This window comes from Pempheris klunzingeri, chromosome 7 (genome assembly GCF_042242105.1).
Source record: "Pempheris klunzingeri isolate RE-2024b chromosome 7, fPemKlu1.hap1, whole genome shotgun sequence".
NCBI classification, from domain to species: Eukaryota; Metazoa; Chordata; class Actinopteri; order Acropomatiformes; family Pempheridae; genus Pempheris; species Pempheris klunzingeri.
The window spans coordinates 13,237,176-13,255,354 of NC_092018.1; the positions used below are offsets into that span (position 1 = coordinate 13,237,176).

General features: G+C 41.0%; 1 protein-coding gene across 1 annotated transcript in view; it reads right to left on the bottom strand.

The window, feature by feature from the left end:
• Positions 1-870: 870 nt before the first annotated feature.
• kcnt1b (potassium sodium-activated channel subfamily T member 1b) overlaps positions 871-18,179 on the bottom strand; it is a 64,688-nt gene continuing 47,379 nt past the window's right edge. The window contains exons 16-30 of the mRNA XM_070833194.1: positions 18,001-18,109; positions 16,459-16,608; positions 16,089-16,324; positions 14,938-15,151; positions 13,442-13,547; positions 13,102-13,274; positions 11,938-12,009; positions 10,953-11,087; positions 10,537-10,648; positions 9,707-9,808; positions 9,092-9,175; positions 8,863-8,991; positions 7,692-7,989; positions 2,026-2,110; positions 871-1,638 (exon numbers count right to left, since the gene is read on the bottom strand). Coding sequence (XP_070689295.1) covers positions 1,518-1,638; positions 2,026-2,110; positions 7,692-7,989; positions 8,863-8,991; positions 9,092-9,175; positions 9,707-9,808; positions 10,537-10,648; positions 10,953-11,087; positions 11,938-12,009; positions 13,102-13,274; positions 13,442-13,547; positions 14,938-15,151; positions 16,089-16,324; positions 16,459-16,608; positions 18,001-18,109 — 2,126 coding nt within the window. The 3' untranslated portion in view covers positions 871-1,517. The remainder of the gene's footprint in view (positions 1,639-2,025; positions 2,111-7,691; positions 7,990-8,862; positions 8,992-9,091; positions 9,176-9,706; positions 9,809-10,536; positions 10,649-10,952; positions 11,088-11,937; positions 12,010-13,101; positions 13,275-13,441; positions 13,548-14,937; positions 15,152-16,088; positions 16,325-16,458; positions 16,609-18,000; positions 18,110-18,179) is intronic.

Sequence of the window (18,179 nt, forward strand, 5' to 3'; positions counted from 1 at the left end):
CGTTGTCATTTACCTGTTTTTGTACAGGAAACAAACAAGATGTTAATCACAGTAGCGAGCTACAGAGGTTCAGCTAGCCGTTTCCCCCCTGCTTCCATTAGCTTAGCCGCTAAGCTCAGCTAAACTACTCTCCCACTGATGCTGGCTTCTTCTTTACCATACAGATATGAAAGTGGTGTCAAGCTTTTTGTCCAACGCTGAAAAATTAAATCTGGTTATTTAAGCCTCGTGACCAAGATATGCATTGAGTGAGACATTTTACATTTGACAGATAAGCTTGTCAAATTACACCAATACTGTAACACAAATACGTGTTTAGCTAAGACAAACTATTTTTACTGAGTTATAATACACATTAAATAAAGTAGAGTGTGTTGTGGGCAAACTTGTATGTACATTCAATGGATTTAGAATAGCCACCATGACTATTTGATTATTTTATCTTATGTATTAACTTGGCCTTCATTTACTGATCGACAGACATACCTACCTTTGATAAGGTAAAATCAGCTGATAATATCGGCCCGGCCAATGCATCGGCTCTTAGTATAAAAAAAACAGAAACAGAACACTGTCACAAAACGGATGCTAAATGGCACAAAATGTCCAAACCATTTCAAAAGATATTTACAAAGAAATAGTCAACAAAAGAATGGCACAAATGCTATAACAGACTTAAAATAGTGAAATAAATTAACAATATTTACTCTTTAACAATAACCAACAACAAAAATCAGTGTCCAAAACAACAAAGAGAGAAGCTGGCAATTCTATTATGGCTGATAAAAGTGCCACTACGGTGTGTATATTCACAGATGACAGTTTGTCGTAAAAAAAGTTTGTGCTCATAAAGAAAAAGGAAACCAGACATTTGTAATAAATTAAGAAAAGTACACATGTACAGTAATTTCATGGTAAATGCTTGAATTGGTAGAAATTCATAGCATTTACTTGTAGAAAACATGATTGTTAAGATGTGGAGGAGGGTGAAGTTGCCCGTGAGACTCAGTTCTTCGTGGGTTTAGGTGGGAACAGGCAACCTCACCCCCGGGTGAAGTGATGATTAGATATCCAGTAGAGTATGTGCAAGAAAACCTCCTTTGACTGTCCAGAGACCTCTCGTCACACCGTTCACATCTCTCAGACCTTTGGTTGGAAGGAGGGAGCCGTCTTCAGAGCCTGGTTCTCCGTTTCAGCTTGTTTTGCGAGGGTGTCGTGTGTTAGTACAGTAGGTGGGTGGGGGTGGGGTGGGGGGGGGGGCGTTCGCGGTTGATGGCGAGGCACTCTTCATGCATCCTCCTTTAGCAGCTCAGTGGGTAACAGCAGGTCTTCTCGTGGCCATCTTTTAAAACGTAGATTATTTCTGGTCTGAGGCTGAGAGACACATAATGCACATTCACTATGGACTGCTGTTCTTGGCCCGAGGCGAGCTTTCATTTGTGTGAGACAAACGAGCTCTGTCGGCCCAGGCGGGGCTTAGACGTTAAGGGTCAGGGTGTCGAGGAAAAGAGGGGGTTTCAGAGGTGAGTCTCGTCCCTCGTCTCTGTGCCAAAGTCCTGCTGGTTCTTGGTGCAGCGGGCCGACCCCACCTGGGCGTCATCCGGCATGTGTGCCAGCGGGTCGGACCGGATAATGTACCTGTTAAGACAAAGTCAACATCAGCTAGGACTCAGCAGGAGGGTGAAGGTTAATGACGCGGTCCATTAGTGAATTTTCCGAGTCCCCAGTTGGTACTTTAAACTAGAACACAACCTGATGTCAGATTTCCAACTTGGAAAGTCGGGAAAATATTTAGAGATAAAAATATACATTAGTATAATATAGAGATAAATGAATAGTGCTGACAAACATTATACAGAAAACATACACTCCTATACTACATAACAACTGAACTGTGCTTCCAAATATGTATTCAAATAGTGAAGTGGTAATTTAAAATATCAAAGTGCCATAATGCTGTTGTTACCAAAGTAATGGACAAAACCCCCCAGAAAAAGCAGAGTGTATCTTTGCTTTGGTTCTTACACGATGTCGTTGAGCTCCAGCATGGTGTCGGGAGGAGGATTGATGAGGACGTAGGACAGCGTGTTCTGATGGTCGTTCATCTCGTCTGTAAAAGGAGACAGAAGAGACCTTCTGAGCCGCTCTGGAGCGTCCCTCGTCCTCCTCCATTATACAGTACATCAGCCAGCAAATGATCCCCTCAACCACTGAAAATATGAGACTCCCTCGTTTTCAACCTCTCAGTGAGGACAAAGTATCAGAGCGAGTGGCGGGAAAATAGCTGTGGGGATGCTGCTTTCAAAGACATGCTGCTAACAATTACAATTGAACAATTTTAAAATGAGAAATTAGCTGTACCAGTAGAGGAGTTTATAAACTGAGCTCACAATATAGTTTTAAATGGGAAATAAAGAGCTGTATAGCTGTTTTTTTGCTTTTTTTCCATTTTAAATTAAAATTTTTTTTAATTTTAAATCTTATTTTACTAAAATTACCTCCAACCTAGTTTGGCCTTTTTGTACTACAGTTTCTTTATACTACTCAGCCGACGTATACACCAAGGTGATTTATCATTTTTACCATTTATTTTGTCATTAGAAGTCATTAAAATCATAAAAAATTGTCATTAAACTTTTTAAGTCATAATTAGCAATTGTTTTATTTGGTAACTGAAATTACTCATAAATGTTAATTTGATTCAAATAAATATAAAATGAGCTTTAATGTGATTTAAAGCTTATTTTTTAAATTGAAAAATGCTTTAACGATCCCTCTCTTTCATCGTCTTTCAATACAAAATAAACTGAAAATTAGCTTAAATTACTCTGAAGACTTTCTATATAGCTGTTAGCTGTGAATAGTTTGAGTCAAACTGTAAAAATTAGCATTAACAGTAGTAACAATGTTCTTTTGAAGCTTCCACAGCAGAGTTAAGGTAACCATGGAAACTGCTCTATGGAGGTCTTATATTTTATTCAAATTTCATCAAGACTCAATAAGAGGAAACTGACTTTAACATGAACTCCTCAGATGAGTCATACTGCTGTGTTGTGTGTGTGTGTGTGTGTGTGTGTGTGTGTGTGTTGAGTGCTCTCTGACAGTGGCTCCTACTTGTGTGATGGACAGAGGAAGGGAGAGGAGGGCACATGTGTCTCCATGACAACCCACCTGCTTGTGGCCCTTTATAAAGCCAGGCGGGGTGGAAGAGAGAGAAGGGCTAACCGTTACTGACAGGGCACTTTGTGGAACAAGGGGAGGCCCATGCTGCCTGCTGACTGAAACAGCTCCCCCATGCGCAGCAGCTTCAGAACGGCACCAGCATGCAGACAGCGTCCGCAGCAACGCAACAAACCGATAATCCATCGCATTCCCTTTTTTTTTTTTTTTTTTCTCTCCTGCGCATTCAACACGGGACCAGCAGGCTGGTAAAGGCGGCAGGTTGCCATGCCAACGGACGACACTCAGCCACCACAGTCCATCCCAGAGTGACACGTGACACACACCCCACAGACACACAGGACATGCTCCAGCATCCGTCAGACTGGACCAAACGCAGAGCGACTCAAACCAAACTGAGAGGGGAGCAGAACACATTGGGAGTGTGAGAGTGGAAGAGCTCAGCCTGCTGCTGCATCAACATCTGGAAGTTACATTTACTCCACAATACTAAGGAATGGTCATGTCCCATCGAGGAAGCGGAGAGAAAAGTTGGTACGGACTGTACCAATTTGTTTTCCCCTCTAATCCACTGTTTGTTTTTGCAGACTACTCAGAGTATTAAATATGGATTATACCATGGCCACAGGAAAAAACATTTCTGATTAGTTGGCAGTCAGAAAAAAAGTCTGTGGTGGTTTTTATTGTTGTGGTTCTGCAGTCCAGAACGATCCATCAGTGACTTCAGTGCCCACTTTTGTAAGAAACGAAGAAAGAAGCAGCAAGAAATAAATTGCACTTAACATGGAAGAAATTCTTAAAGCACTCCTCTCCTACATCTGTCTCCATCATATTCCAAATGTCCTCATCTGAATAGTGTTATAAATTAATATTATATCTAAGATACTGGATCTTATTCAACACTAGTAATTATATAAATTACCACTTGAGGTCGCAGAAGCTGGAGATTCCAACCATTTATCAACGTTTCGCTGTTCCTGTAGTCTTTTCTGTCACAGCAGGTGTTGTTACATCTGACTCCAGTTAATTTGAAGGCCGTCCTGTGCAGTCAGACTATCGTGGCTGGTAGCTTTCTTAGTTATTGCCACAACAAATACACTTAACACTTCAATTTGTAATCCTATTTGCATTTTTATTTTCCTTAATATATAGATATACATCTTTCCCAGATCACAATTTCTGTTTCTACTCCGTGCATCTTTCCATAACCCTCCTCCTCCGAACCCTCTTTTACATCGCTGCAGCGAGGCGAGACGTTACACCACTGCAGGTCAGACAAACCAAGATTTTCAGCTGAATTTGGGCTCTTTAAAGTGAAAGTTCACACTTTGAGATCATAGTCACGTTTTATTCTAAAACCAATGTGCTCGCTGGCTGTCTGTACCACCACTTTATATCTCTGCACAAACTTTACTAAACTGCCGGCAATCATAGCAACAGAACTAGTTAAGTCTAACAGATCAAACCACACATGAAACTAAAAACAAAGTGAAATAAATGAATGAGAATTTAAGCGCTGCTTCTTTTCTGCCTGTGGTCAAGTGGCCGTGGTATAAGTGTGAGGTGTCCTGATGTATGGAAATAACAGACAAGGCGGAGGGAACGAACCCCACGTTGCAAAGCCGAGTGGGATTTCCTCCACCGAGTTCTTTAGTTTCTACAGCAGGACATCGCTGACACGCATTACTCTTTATGCATCTAAAAAAGGTCCACATTTTAACTGTACATCTAACCTTCCATCCACAGACATAATGTGATCCGCTCCCCTCTTTCAAAGCCATACTCTGATGCCCTGCAGGACTCTAGCTGTTTGGGACGTCACCTCACGGGAACACAATGCAGAAATGACCAGACAGAGAGAGAGAGATAGCAGAGCAAGATAGAGAGAGATTGGCTGCTGGTCTACCACTCATTCTGGCAGGACACACACGCGCACACCCACCCACCCACACACACACACGCTTACACACTCGCCCACACACTCATGCAGTAAAGTTGCAGTACTGTGATCAACCAGCTAACCTGACGGCCTGGTCCCCTCTGTATACGGGTGCTCTGAAATGTCCTGCAACTCTGAGCAAGGGCATTCACTGTTAAACTTCAGCGACCTAATTCGTTCATTTCTAATTTACTATTAATTTTATATCAACCAAAAATAAAATCAAACAAAGGATGGATAAAAAAATGGATATATCTACTTTTGTGGATAAATTCAGTGCACTAATCTTCAATGGATGCTGGTGAAAGGACAAATTCCTTTCAAGATGGACGTAACCACTCATATGTTGTAAATCAGTTATAAACAGCACACAAATTACCTTGCAAATATCCTAGATTTACTCGATTCATGACATCGCTCGCAGTGAGATTAGAAACATCCTCTACAAAGCCAAAGGAGGGAAGACAGAAGAGTCAGAGAGAGAAAGGAGGAGAGGAACAGAGGAGGAAGAGAGGGGGGGGGGACAAGAAAAAGAAAAAAAAAAAATCAGGCAGGCAGCGAATGCATTTGCAGTTTAAAAAATAACTTCTTCAAAAGAGGTGAGAGCGAAGATGCAAATAGGCCATGCAGTAGGGTGTGCACAGAATCACTTCCAAATTATTCATCTGTCACATGTCATGATCCTGCTGCAGTAATCCTCACTGACATTCATGGCTCATAAGAAGATCTTGAGCTTTTGGGGTTCTTCCTGAAACGTATTTAATTGACATGTTACATAATATTTAGCAAGTGCAACACATCTGGGGCATGATTCTGCTTTTTTAGTTTGAAGCGTGAAGCTGGGAGGAGAGAAGGACTAAAGAAAACAAAAAACCAAAAAAAGTACAGAAGTGAGCAGGTAAGAATGCAGGCAATTGCAGTCTGTGTTTAAATGCAATTGAGACGGCGTTTGGTGCTCCTGCATCTTCATGCATGATGTGTTCACACCCACATGTTGGTATGGTCGTGACTATGTAGTGGTGTGTGTGTGTGTGTGATGACACATGGAGGAAGAGTTTGACGAGTGTGAAAGTGATGTGAGAGAATGAGGTTTTCTGAAGGTTAATGATGATGTAGTGTGATGCTAATGATCTGTACCATCAAGACCACGTCTTAATCGGGCAATGAGATGATGATAAAAATGACTGGAACATAGATTTGAGGTTTTCAAATGCATGTTTTCTCATGGCTAAAATAATTCAATTGGTTGAAAGTGGGTGGAGCAAAAGAATCACCTGAACTCCTGTTTCTGTTGTTTTATTGAGTCAAAAGTACAAAAACTCTGGCCTGACTGGAGCTGATGTTGTGCTATGAGTAGTTTTGCCCCTTTTTACGCAGATGAGTGCGCCGAAATGGAGCTAACATGGCTACTTATCTAAATAATGCAACATGATGAAGTATAAAACCGACTTAAATGATGCGATTTGTAGCTGCACAAAACCCCTGCATACATGCAAGTGGAGCCTCGGAGGCTTTGTGAAAAGAACAAGCGATCACAGAGCAGCTACAGTTACTGAAGCCGTCTCAGACTAATACGAGAATACTTCCTCCAGGTACTAATGATGAGCATGTCTTATAAAGGAGCTTTTGGGATAAGACTCAATTCGAAATGTCCCAAAAGAAAATAGTAAAAACAGAAATATCCTCAAAGTAGCGTCACTGCATTGACTGCATATCTGTGGCTTGACTCATCGCATCACTGGTGATTAAGTGTAGGCGACAGCATCAAGAGGTCTGCCGCAAAACCACCGTTTTTTCCTGTGAGATCATGTCAGTAAGACTCAGTAACTATTTCAATTAATTACTCACCATTATTGTTATTATTATTACCGATTAATCATTTGCTCTCTGAAATGGCCGAAAATTGTTAACAAAGGAGGAAGAGTCTAAGTTGACATATTTAAGAAACATAGAAACCGGCAGGTATTCACATTTGTGAAGCTGTTAATTATAATATTACGTTACAAGAGGAAATACAATCCAGCCAGAATGGTTTATGTAGATCAGCTCTTGATTAAAGTGTCAATAAACCAAACAAGCCCGCAGCCACACAGGTAAAGTTTGTAGCTAGCCTGGTGACTTGCCTTTTCATATGATAGAGAACATAAAAAGGGCTGCCACATTTTTTATTTGAGTTTTTCTTACTTTCTCTCACCTTAAAACTGAGATTCTTAGGCTCTACCCACTGAGCTTTAACTCAACCAATTACATTATTTCCACCTCCAGGGCTGCTGTAGCCTTAAAGAAATGTTCAAACAACTGAGACTCCGATCTGCAACAAACATTATAATTTGAGTTATTTACTGTCAGGTACATTGTGACTAAACATAATTATCTAATTATAAATGAAATTAAAGTTTAAATCAAATAATTCTTCATAACCACCTATACTGTGTGTACAGTAAGTAATGCATCATAAACTACAGCACTGAGTTATATGCCAACTTCCTTAAGTTAACTTCTTCATAACAAAGCAAATATATGGACTGGCCGTCACCTCTCCGAGCATCATGCCTTCAGCTGCTCCACTTACCGTATCCCACGGTGGGCAGGCCCAGGTGCTTCATGCGATTCTTCACCAGCTCAGACAGCTCCTGTCGCTCGGAGCGTCGGTACAGGTTGAGTCTCTGCTGCGAGATGCGCTCTGCCCTGCTGGACGGTTTGACGTTCTTCCTGCTCAGCCGCCGCGCCCACTGCATGCTTTTCTTCCTCAGCAGCGGGTGCTCTGATTGGTCGCTCGTGGTCGAGTTTCTGTGGGCCGTCTTCTCCTTCCAGGACTCTCCGCGCTCGCGGTGCTCCATGCCTTGCTCCACGTTGACGGACACTTGAGACTGAAAGAACAGGGTGGCAGCGTTAATGCTGCCGTCTGTGCAACTGTGATGGTTATGGACTTTCTACACTGAAAAAAAAAAAGCCAGAAAAATGCCAGTAGGGATTTTTCCTCTTTGCCTGCTTTAAACAAAAGGTGACCGCTGACTGAAATATCCAAAATAAAAACAAGTGCATTTGGATCTTACCTGCGTGTAACTGTCTTTGCACTGAAACAAGAGGAGGACAAACAGACATCCAAACAAAAAGAGATGCAATGAAAGATGGTGGCATCCAAAGCAAAAGTTGGTGTATATGGTGCATTTACTATTATCACCATTATCACAACTACTATTTATCATTCACTATTAAAATAGTGCATAATTAACAGCAGCCAGCAATGGTACATTTCTGTTTTGTGACTGGTGAGTTTGTCTCTTACCTAAAATGCCAAATACCATTTAAAGGCTGATTTCTATTTGAATAATCACTACTAAAATAGAGAAAGTTATCGGTGACTTTTTATTGAGAATTCATCAAAGTTTTCAGGAAAGATCAATGTTAATTAATGTTAAAAGAAATGCATAAAGAGGCAAACAATGATCAATGAAAAGAGCAAGAGAAATAAGATGATGACTATTAAAAGCAGCTAGGTAGGAAGAAAGTGAACAAAATTCTTGAATTTAGAAAAGGAAAGAAAAGGGCATTTCAGGAGAGAAATGAAAGCAGAAAAAAAGGTGCAAAGCAAGGATGGACATCATGCAAATTTGGAGAAGGCAGGTGAGAAAGGAGAAGGAATGGATAATGGCGGGAAGCTAAATCAGCATTATTGCCTCGGCTAAAGCCAAACCGCAGCGAGGTCTCAGACATCAAGTGTCTGATCAAACTGAACTTGCCTCTGACGTTGAGAACATGTGCGACTCGGTGCGGTAGATCCCTATGGGGATCTCGGCGCTGGAGGAACAGAGCTTCTGGAAGAGTCTGCCGTAAGTCCTGATCCACAGGTCTTCCTCTGTGATCTTCATCTGAGGAAGGACCACGAGAATCGGACAGACGTGACCATGAAGCACTCCTTTACTCAAACTTATGAATTGCGTGCTTCGCAACATGAGCATTCCTACTTACAGCGCACAGGTACCCAGAGCCAGGGGTGGTGTCCAGCCCGAGAAGAAGCCTCGCAATAGCGATCATATAGTCCTTAACGAATGACTGTGAAAGCAGGCAAAAACATTTTTAACTATAATAAACAAGCCTAGATGCAAACAACCTGATGAGCTATTGGGATTTAGATATTTATGTATATGAGCTTCCCAACATGACTGGGAAAATAAAACTTATTTAATTAATTTACCAGATGCTCCCACACTGTTTCATTTACTGTGTTAAATCTGTGTTGTTCGTTGCAGGCGAGTTTTTTTTAATCTACCTGCAATAGAGCTTTGTTTTTGGGATATTTTATTCATTCATTTCAATGAGTCAGTGGAAAAGGTCTTTGAATGTTCTTTTGGAGACTTTTCATCTTAGGAAAAACACTTAACTGCTTTCACTGACACTGACTTTGTTTAATGTAAAGATTCTAAATGTCAGTAGAAAACACACACCTCGCTGCCATTAAATGCCCTTTTCAGCTCATTTCTTGACTTCCTTTGAGGTTAACGTAGCTGCACAGAAAAGCTAAGGATAAGATACTTATATTTATCTTGACATATTTCGTGATGAACCCCCAAAAGTCAGTCCCACCTGGTAAAGCAGTGTATCCAACATGCTGATACTGAACACCCTGCCTGCAGCAAACGGCAGCCGGAACATGAAGGCCAGGTTGGAGCCCTTATCGCGCTCTATCTGAAGAGATAAACAAAACAAAACAAAACAAAGGAAGAAATAAAGATCTGAGGAACAAAGCAACCAGATATTAAATTCTCACATTTCTCTTGATGTTTGCCGAACTATTGCTCTTTTGCTCCATCTCCAAGAAGACTTATGTGAAAATGAAAAAGACCTGTTGGTTTTCACCTCTGAAAACTTTCAAGCTGGTTGAGAGGCAACTTTTTAAAGTTATCGCTGTAGGCAGGAAAAAAGAACACATGCAAGTACGAAGCAACTATGATTTAAAACCATACAGTACTGAAATTCATGAACTCGGTTGCTCTTACGTCTTGTTTTATTCTCTCTGTCAATACTTGGAAAACAGACCTAGAAATCACATATCGGCACATGAAAAAGCACTTAAATTTTACAAAATATTAAGTTTTGGGGAAGGTGAAATAGCTCTATCTATATTATCTATATCATATCAACAGATCCATTTCACTCACCTCCTAAACTATGCAAAACATTATAATCAGCATTTACCATTTATCTGTATATTTAAGTTTGATTTTGTAACACATAAGAGGAAAAATGATCACCTCCTATTTAGATGTGTAGAACACAAGGTGCTGACAAAGGTTAGCCTTATTTTAACATTACACTGCTGCAGATATAATCCAGCTTCCAGAGTTTCACTCTTGTCACTTTCAGACAGAAGGAGAAGTCAGAACCAAACCCAGGGAGTCTTCTCAAGGACTCACCTTCTCCAGTTTGGAGAGCGCGAGTGAGTAGCAGTCCTTGGCTCTGAACTGCATGAACCTCATGTTGGACGGGTGTGTGAGCTCGGTGATGATGCTGAGACTGGGGAACAACCTGAGCCAAGGGGGAGACAGAGAGAGACAGAGACAGAGACGGAGAGAGGAGGGGGAACGTTAGTAGAGAGATGGGAGGGGAAGATGCAGTGTGGCAGTGATAGATGCTTCTAATTTTAGTTAAATAAAATAGTGTTCTCAGAGCTTTGGCAACTGTTGTTTGTCTTTGAAATTAACTCATTCACCAACTCCGACAAACAAGTTTACTCTCCTGCGTCTGACCGAGAACAGATGAAGTTAGTTAGGCAAATGGAGTGCACATTCAAAAACAGTACTGTTTACTTTAATGTCTCTCTCTGTGGTACCTGAACATGGTCTGGACGTTGACGATGGTCTTGGCGTCTGCCATGTAGTCCTCCTCAGCGCTCATGGTGCTCTCCTTGTCCACCACCACCAGGTTGTCAGCGTAGATGATACCACACTGTAGCAGGTTGTCCAAGCTGGCGCAGAAAACAACCGTTTTTTTTTTTTTTACTTACGACATGGCAGGAAATACCATGACAACATTTAGAATATGTGAAATTCAGTTCATTACATTAATTATTCTAGTGTACAGAATTTCCACAAACCTGGATCATGTACTTATGGTGTTCACGGCAGTTTTAAGAGTTATTATGAGAGAATTAGATGTTATTGGTAGTTATGTTAAAACTTAGTGATGCTACAGTGTCCTGTTTACATAAATAATTGATTTTCATTGGACGGCACAACCTGTGTTCCCTAGCAACCACACATTTTCCCTATTTAAGCTCTCTTAAGATTTTAAGGAAGAGCTTGTGATGGATTCTCAAACAGCGGGTGCAACCTAATCCCAGTGTGCACATATTGCATTCAACGTTCTGCTGGAATAGAGTCTCTATGGTTTGTAATGGCTTTCATGCTGTATGATTTTTGAACATAACTGCAAAACTTGAGTCTGGAAAGCAGCATTTTCCTTTGGATCCTCAGAGACTGACAACAATGCATAATTTATTGTTGATATTATTAAAGTGTTCTGCTATCTAACTCCTCTGTAGCTGTGCTGGGAATATCTTAACCTTAGCCCACAGCAACATGTGGAAATAAGGAAATCAGTATAATCAGTCTAGAAATACAAAGTACATCACCAATGGCTGTTTTTAACGTTTCCTTTAATCAGGGCCTGACTTTGCCAGCACCCACGAAGGATTATATTGCATTTTATTCAGGATAAATGTAAGTTGTATTGAAGCCGTCTTGCTGGTAGCTATATTAAAAATGGACTGAGATGAACATGATCATTAAAGTAGTTTTTATAATCCAAACACATACTTATCAATAGTGCCAGCCATGAAGTAAACCATTGGAAAGCAGCAAATGGCCTCTAAGAAGTGGTTGTCTGGCCTGTGGGAAACAGGAAACATCATGAATGAGCACCCCACACTAATTATCTCTGTGAAACCTCAGTCATGCATTACGACATTGCTGCTGTAATTTCATGAGATTTGCTTGTTGATCGGAGTGGGGCAGACACAGTTTGAAACATATTTTTTATTACTACGCAACAAGAGGAAGGATTTAACTGGTTGCTATGGAAACAACTGGTGGTGTCACTTAGCCATCTCTTTCAGAAACCGCAGAGGTTTGACCTAAGTTAATGAAACCCACAGTGAGTTAGGGCAGTAAAGTGAGTGGATCACTGCACCTCAGACACACACAAATATGCAGAGGGAGCTGTTGTCATTGAATAATGCAGGAGCTTCTTTCCTTTATCTTGAAGCAAAGCGAGCCGATAGTTCCAGGCGACATTATCAACTCTCTACTGAAAGCACTTGGGTTGTTTGAAATTGCAAACATATAGAGCACTATTTTGAGCGTGTATCCATCAAATAAACAAATGCAAATATATATAAACACACAAACAGGCACACGTAGATTCAATTTATCTTAAATCCAGTTTTCTGCAGGGAGAATGTGAAACAATTATTTTTCTATACTTTGGTATAGCCCATATACTTCAGGCGATAATTACGTCACTGCAGGCAATCCTGGGACTCTGAAAATGTGCTAATATTAAAAAGTACTAGATGACCCATATAATAATCAGATAGCAAATTACCATGCTGTCTCATTTTTAGTGAGTTAAATGGTGGTACATGTGCTAGAGGCCTCTGCCACCCCAGCAGGAAGCTGCCCTTTTTTCCCCTGATGTTGCCTAATGTTATGCTTATGTGGGAATTCTTGAATCCTTAATTTTGAATTCTTGAATCATTGAGTCTCCCATAATTAAAGGGTTTGGTCTCGACTTGTTCTGTATGAAAAGTATCTTGAGATAACATTTCTTATGAACTGGCACTATATGAATAAAAACTGATAAATAATGATTGACATTTCAAGCAATTGAGTTTTTGACTTCTTTTTTGACATTTTTGTTTACATAATTGTAGAAATAAGAGCCAGCAAACACTGGGCTGAAAGGATGGCTGGAAGTCTTACGGGTAGTCCAGCAGCAGCACTATGGGGTTGAGCTCCTTCCTGGGCCGATAGTACGCCCGCAGAGGGACAATGAAGTTGTAGAGACCATTTCCTGCTGTCTCTGCAGACACTATAATCAGCTTATTCTTGAAGCCGTATGCCTTGGCATCCTCAAAGCTGTTGTGTGTACAGCCCTGAAAGGAGACAGACAATTCAGCAGGAAGTCAGTCAGGTTTTAGTCGCACTGTGCTCTCAGGAGAAACATCAAAAGGCATTTCTTTTAATAAAAAACATGGTGAAAAAAGATGTTTTTGAGGGTAAGCTCTGTGCTGTTTCTGTCCTTTCCTGCGTGTGAATTCACCTTGTCGAGGCGAAGGCAGCAGAATGGAGCCTTGTGTGGCAGGAGATGGCACAGAGTCGGAGAGCTGCCGATGTAGGGCGAGTTGGGGGGGTAGCCCTTCACAAAGCTGATGGAAAAGAAACAAAAGATGCCTCTAAACTGTATAAATGAACTAATGTCAGAGAACTGGAGTAAAAACCTTGGCTGACATACTGTGCAGGTATTGGATTTTTTATTCAAGTATCAGATCCACCAGTAATGCTGTTCATTTCTGAACTGGGAGTTTCCTTTCCTTCAACAATCTCTCTTTTAAACCTATTTTTCTCTGAAGAAACCCACATATACAAAAATAGTGAGGACTTCCACTGACACATTTACTGAAAACTTGTATAACATGAGCGCTGAGTGTCACTGAATCTCTCTTCACTACTTTATCACACAATATCACCATCATAATAATTGTTTATTACGAGATTCTGCAGATGCTCAAATTGAGATGTTCATAAGCCTGAAGGACTCATTGCAGCTCAGTACTAACGGGAAACAATTACAATCTTCTTGCTGTACATTCATTTTTAATTGTTTCATTTTGTTTTGCAACAAGTGTGTCAATTTGGTTCTGTGTCGCCTAGTTTGTAATGATTCAAATGCAATTAACTCAATCAGTTTCACTGTGCACTCTGGCTTGCCAATAAAAAAGAGAGATTGTGACTTTGGGTATAGATGCAGCTCCAACCTGATCACCACATGATGGCACTGTGGGACCTTGAGCTGCTCTAAGTGTTTATTTCAGAGAATGCAGTTGCCTCTGTTTCCCTAACTGCTCTGTCTGACAACTCTTAAAGAAGAAAAACTACTCAAGAGTCATGGGTCGCAGTAATAGAGGCGCAGAGGTTAGGTCCAGCTTTATGAGGCCAACTGATGTCTGGGTCTAACAGTTGCTGTTCAAAAAGACTTGTATAGGCTGCGGTACGGACTGTGAGCCACAAGCATCCAATTTATCCTGAATGTACCTCTCCCTCCGTTTAATGAAACCACACACACAGAGAGAAAATAGAGGAACAAAGCTGCTGAGATAAAGTGGTTCCTTTGACATACTGAGCTGCCATCATGGCGACTATCTGTCTGGACAAGTGACAGATGAGCACAGAGGGGTGAGGATCTTGGTGAGGACACATAACATGAGCTTCACTCAAGAGGAAACGTGTTGACCTCCTTCTCATGACATAAGCATCCATCACTGCCACTTCTGCACCTTACAGCATTATGACATACAGATTACACGCCTTTTCCAAACCCATCCATCTCCCCTCCTACAACCACTGAGACATGAAGACGAGGAGGACCGGTGATATCAATCAAGTACACAGCACAGGGGGCACTTGCACTATGAGGACATCATTTTTTACTGCTGCAAGACCAGACATGCTGTACACTACAAAACCACCAAATCTCTTTGGGTCCATTACCGCCCAAGCCCCTCTTTCTTACTTTTTAACCCCAGCCACGACACTTACTCGGACCCTACAGAACCCTCCTCGTCTGATTGGTTGGTCTCGTCCTCTGATTGGTCGCTGAGGAGGTCGCAGGGCAGAATGGCGGAGGAGTCAGCGATCTCTAGGACGGGTGCGATGCTTGGCCTGCGGCTTCCAGCGCCGTTCTCCGTCGGCAAGCTCAATTTGCTGCTCTCCTCGGGAGGATCGGGGTTCTGGAGATCTATGGCTACAGTCCCTGAAAATTACATAAGCTTATTGTATGAGCAGCAATCTCTACAGCTGTGCAGAAATGGCACACACAGCAGTTCTGACATAGTGCCTTATTAGGCCGACTGTGAATGTTTGAACATAAATGCGAATCCACAACTATTTTACGATCCAGAAAACACTCTGGTTCTGAAAAACGTTTTTTCAAATTGGATGGTCAATAATAGAAAGGTCCATGTTTAGCTTGATCAGCATCTTTGTTGCCACAATCACACCCCTTCTTTAGCTCAGCTTCATTTGACCTTGAGGAGAAAATGTATTGCTTTCTGAATTACGCAAGTGTATCCTCAAGCTACCACAAAGGGCATGCAAACAGTATTCATACTGTGTCTCACTAATACATCATATTTGCTGGATGTAATATGATGTATGATATATGCCTAATACATATATCAGGTATATTATAAACATGATATATGTAGAATACATATATCATCTTTGATCTTTTATTAAAAAGTGCAATTAAATATTACTGTACAGTGTATAACATGCTGTCAATTATACGCCATCAACTTACAGGACTAATAAATAGGTGTAAAAATATGATGCATCATGCACAAACTTACCATATGAAGTGGCTTGATCAACTTTTACAGGTCAAAGGAAAAGCACAACACAATAAATGTCAGCCAAGAAAGTAAAAATGCATGTAAGAGAAAACTCATGCATAACAGTCAGCGAAAGCATACAGCATCACCATGGCAGCCACCATTCAGAAATGTTCAGTGTGAGTGCAGTTTAGAGGAAATAAACATCGAAGCATCCATTTTCTCTTCTTACATGGAAACCCTTTCAAGCAAACAAATTTAAGACTGTCTCCAACCTGAATTACAAAAAAAAAAATTTCCCTTCCTTAATTCTCCTCCTAAAAGTAATTTTTTTATGCCGCTGGCTCTCAGGCTCACCCATGCTGGCGATGATGCTGTGCACAGGCAGCCTGGAGGGGGCGTCGTACAGGCCGGTGACGGGAAGGCCCTTGTTGTGCTTCTCTTCCTGTTTGAAGATGAATGCCGAGTTCTCCTCCTTTGTGATGTTGATGTAGTAGCAGGTGTCAGGGGCGGCCATGATGTGGCGGGGGCCGGGGTTCAGGAGGATGCTCTTGTTATCCTCTCTCTTCACTCCGATCAAACACACACCGTATCTGGGAGGTGGGGGGGGGGGGGCAAAGTTGAAACTGGGCCTCAGATCCAAATGTTATTTATTTTTCTCAGAGAGACATTTAACAATCACTCTAAGTAGAGGAAACTATTAGTATAGTGTGCCAAGATTACTAACTTCTTATGGGCGTGGAAGGAGGCGTAGGTGAAGCTCTTTCCATCATACTCCCCAAAAAACTTGCTGTCGCACAAGCGGATGTGGTAGACCTCGTTTCCAGAGCAGCGTCCATACGTCCTCTGCCACTGCTCTGGTGACAACTGCCCCTCCCTGAAACAGCATTATCAGAATAACTCCATAGCTCTCATTTCCCCACAGACTGATAAATCTGTCTGACCTATCACGGCCCTTCACTTTCCAGCCTCGTAAATTGTAGTCTGAATAATGAACAAAAGAGAAAAGGCTATGAGGTCATTTCATTTAGATAGTTCATGTACTTCATAACTTTTTTATCAATGTGATGATATTTAAATTAACACCTGCCACAATGAAAGTCTATTCTCATTCCTGTCACCTTCACAGCCTCAAGACAGTTCCCATAATGGACATTATAATGGATGTGTTGTGGCTCTGCTGTGCATAGCAGTGAGGATATACAGTATGTGGTGGTCACCTTGTAGAGAATCTGAAAAACACAGCTAGATTTATTGCCAAACAAGAAACAGTGTAATGTTTACTGACTTGGCAGTGACAAGTTTCTGCAGTAAGTCAGCTCTGCAGGCACAAACCAGGTACAGTCTGCCCAACTTTCAAAACTCTGCTGCATATCAGTCATCTTTCCCTAATATTAACCGAGTGGGCTGAATCTGTCCACATGAATAATGACACAAGGAGGTATTAAACATTAACAGAGCACTCAAACTTAGAAAGCTTGGAAGTTTACTTTATAAAATTCTTTATTTCTTGGAGGCTGAGCCACTTTAGAACCAGAGGTAGTATTTCTGGTTCAGTAAAATCTTGACTTGAAACATAATAGTTTTGTATTAGTTATGTGAGGTTGAGACAAAAAGTTAAGAGAGTAGGAGAAGGAGAATGTCAAGCTGAGTTGCTACTGTTTGAAAACATCAAGCCTAAATCTAAGGTCACAAGGTAGCTTAGGTGACATTTCAAGAAAGCTTTAGACTCCAGTTAAGTTTGCCTGATAACTGACTAACACAATGAAAAACCTTAAATGAATAATTGAGTGTTCTATGTAATAAAATAATTCGTAGTTAGTTGAGAGTATTGATGCCACTCTCATGACTGTCCGGTACATACGAAGCTGGAGCCAGGAGACATTAGCTTAGTTTAGCATAAAGACTGGAAACAGGACAAATTTTGGACAAAGATAGGCTAAATCTTTCTCCATTTCCAGCCATTATGCTAAGCTAAGCTAACGCTGCGTCATATCTAGGTACAGATATTACAGTGGTAAGATTAGTTTGATATCTAATTAAATACACGAATTTAATAAGATGTCAAACTAATCCTTTAAAAACTGGTCATCAAAGTTTAATTCAACCAGTTTGATGACTTTGGCTGTACTGTCTCTTTCTTATATCTGATACATTTCAGTGTCATCACCTAAAGTGCCATACATGTAAATGACTTTTGTGGATATTGTTGTAAATAAAAAATGCTAACATTACCTGTAGTTATAGTAAAACAGTGGTGTGTACTCACTGTCCTCTAGAGGTGTGAACCAGTAGTGTGACTAAGGTAGACGTGGCCGGACACACGCAGTTCAGTGCCAACATGGCATACTTGAACTCCTCTTCACATACCACATGATCTGATTGAAATAATGCAATAATATAGTGTGTTAGACTTACAAGTGTAAAAAAACAAAGACAAAATAACTG